The sequence below is a fragment of the Colobus angolensis genome, unplaced genomic scaffold (genome assembly GCF_000951035.1).
Source record: "Colobus angolensis palliatus isolate OR3802 unplaced genomic scaffold, Cang.pa_1.0 Scaffold22, whole genome shotgun sequence".
In the NCBI taxonomy this organism is placed as follows: domain Eukaryota; kingdom Metazoa; phylum Chordata; class Mammalia; order Primates; family Cercopithecidae; genus Colobus; species Colobus angolensis.
In genome coordinates, this window is record NW_012115377.1 from 2,009,377 (window position 1) to 2,012,216 (window position 2,840).

The following is a 2,840-nucleotide window of genomic DNA, read 5'->3' on the forward strand; positions in this document are numbered from 1 at the left end:
TCTCGCCAGTGAGGGAGAAATTTTAGTGAGCACTGACTGTGTTCCAGGCATGTCTGAGCTCTGGGAATACAGTAGTGGGGAAGAGAGAAATGGTCTTACTTAGGCTCTCCAGGGCTGGTAGGGGAGAGAATGTTAAACACATCCTCCTGGCCTCTTGTCTCCCATCCCAATATTACCAATTCAAGGAGTGTCTCATAGGTGCTTGTCCCCACGCAAAACTGCGCCCAGACTCTTTTTTTTATTTTTTATTTTTTTTGAGACAGACTCTCGCTTAGTCACCAGGCTGGAGTGCAATGGCATAATCTTGGCTCACCGCCACCTCAGCCTCCTGAGTTCAAGTGATTCTCCTGCCTCAGCCTTCCAAGTAGCTGGGACTACAGGTGCACGCCCCCACACCTGGCTAATTTTTGTATTTTTAGTAGAGACAGGGTTTCACCATGTTGGCCAGGATGGTCTCGATCTCTTAACCTCGTGATCCGCCTGCCTTGGCCTCCCAAAGCGCTGGGATTACAGGCGTGAGCCACCGCACCCGGCCTATATTCCTGACTTTTAACAAGGAAAAAAAAAAAAATTCTGTTGGGGAGAACTTTCCTGAAAAAATATTTTTCTGGACCTCTCTCTCTACTGACTGATAGGGTGAGGCTCAGAATGAGCTTCTTCCAAGCTCAGAGAGACTGAGAGATTGGTCAGCTGGATGATGCCCCAGTTTTGAGAGCCTCAGCTTCCCAAGCAGACAGCACAGAAGAGCTGGTGGAGTGGCTAGAAAATCAGTTTGAAATGAGCCCTGGGTTGAGGACACCGGAGCAGAGCTGCAGCATAGAGACGGGGCCCGCTAAGTTCTGTCCTCTCCCCCTACTTCTCCTCTGGGGCTTTCTCAGTGATTCCGGGGGCAAAGGGTCCCACAAGCCACGTGACCGGTGTATTCTGGGCCACGTATTCCACCATGTGGTCCAGAGCCTCGCGGGCGCTGGTGACGCGCTCTCGGCTCTGGGCCAGGATGCTGCTGGACAGGTCCTGGAAGGAATGGATGCTGGAAAAGGTAGCCTGGAGGTCCTCCACCTGGCGGCGGGCCTGCTGTACCTGGTCCTTCACATTGGTGGGGAGGCCCTGAATGCTGGACCCCAGGGAGGTACAGGTGGCCTGCAGTTGCTGGGCAATGTCCCGGAACATGGTGAGCGCCCGGGACTCGACCTGCTGAGAAGGGAGATGGGGACACCAATCAGGACCATTTGTTTCAGGAAAGGCAACTGGAGCTGAAGCCAGGGAAAGAGGGGTTCTACCACTAACCTTGGGGAAAACCCTTTCCATAGGCGAAACTATTTTTTTTTTTTTTTGAGACAGAGTCTTGCTCTGTCACCCAGGCTGGAGTGTAGCGGTGTGATCACTAATCACTGTAGCCTTGACCTCCTGGGCTCAAGCGATCCTCCCACCTCAGCCTCCCAAGTAGCTGGGACCGCAGGTGCATACCACCATGCCTGGCTAATCTCATTTTTTTTTCTTTTGTAGAGATGATGTCTTGCTATATTGACCAGGCTGGTTTCAAACTCCTGGCCTCAAGCAATCCTCCTGCCTTGGCTTCCCAAGGTGTTGGAATTATAGGCGTGAGCTACCATGCCTGGCTTGATCAATGTCTTAAAATAACCTTTCCTCCATCAAAATGGGTTTGATGGTTCCCATTTTACAGATGAGAAAACTGAGGCTCAGAGAAGGTAATGGCTGAAGCATTCAGACATCCAGGGCTGTAGATGGGTGAATTTGACCACTTGCAGAGAGGTGCAGTTGCCCCCTCTCTTCTTCAGTGAAAGAAACAGGCTGGGTGCGGTGGCTCACACCTATAATCCCAGCACTTTGGGAGGCTGAGGTGGGAGGATTGCTTGAGCCCAGGCGTTCAAGACCAGCCCTGGCAACATAGTGAGATCCCATTTCTACAAAAATTAAAGAAAAAACGAGCCAGGCATGGCAGCACGTGCCTGTAGTCCCTGCTACTCGGGAGGCTGAGATGGGAGGATCATCGGAGACCAAGAGGTTGAGACTAGTGAGCTATGATTGCACCACTGCACTCCAGCCTGAGCGACAGGGTGAGACTCTGCCTCAAAAAATATATACATATGTATATTTTTTCATAATTATGGCCAGACATAGTCTCTGTCCCAACTTCTCAATGCTGCCATTACTGTCATAGGTGACATGTAAATAAATGAGTGGGGTTATGTTCCAATAAAACTTTATTTACAAAAACAGACAGTGGGCCAAACATGGCTCACAGACCATGGTGCGCTGACCCTTGACATAGATGGTGTCAATATTTAGCTGTATTCCATTGTCAACACATCTTTAACACTTTCCCAAGTCAACATATATATCCTGTATGATATTCCAAAACAGGCATTGCTACCTTAAAATGCGGTGGTTATGAGAACCATGGAGAGAACTTGACTCTTTTGAGTCCAAATTCTTTTTTTTCTTTTTGAGACAGAGTCTCGCTCTGTTGCCCAGGCTGGAGTGCAGTGGCCTGATCTTGGTTCACTGCAACCTCTGCATCCTGGGCTAAGTGATTCTTGTGCCTCAGACTCCCGAGTAACTGGGACTACAGACATGTGCCACCACACCCAGCTATTTTTTGTATTTTTAATAGAGAGAGGGTTTTACCATGTTGGCCAGGCGGGTCTCGAACTCCTGACCTCAAGTGACCTGCCTGCCTTGGCCTCCCAAAGTGCTGAGATTACAGGCGTAAGGCACCGCGCCTGGCCTGAGTTCAGATCACTACTTAGCTATTAGTAGCTGAGGTGGGGCTGAGGGTGAGCTCTCTGGGTTGCACCTCAGTTTCCCTGGAGATAATA

General features: G+C 50.0%; 1 protein-coding gene across 3 annotated transcripts in view; it reads right to left on the bottom strand.

Annotated features, from left to right (window-relative positions):
• Window positions 1-404: 404 nt before the first annotated feature.
• The window catches only part of PLIN3 (perilipin 3), a 51,142-nt gene continuing 48,706 nt past the window's right edge, over window positions 405-2,840 (bottom strand). For 2 of the 3 annotated variants that reach the window (XM_011943477.1, XM_011943476.1), the window contains one exon: window positions 405-1,194. In XM_011943477.1, the coding sequence (XP_011798867.1) occupies window positions 853-1,194 (342 nt within the window). In that variant the 3' untranslated portion in view covers window positions 405-852. The remainder of the gene's footprint in view (window positions 1,195-2,840) is intronic. The other variant, XM_011943475.1, reaches the window with a different exon arrangement.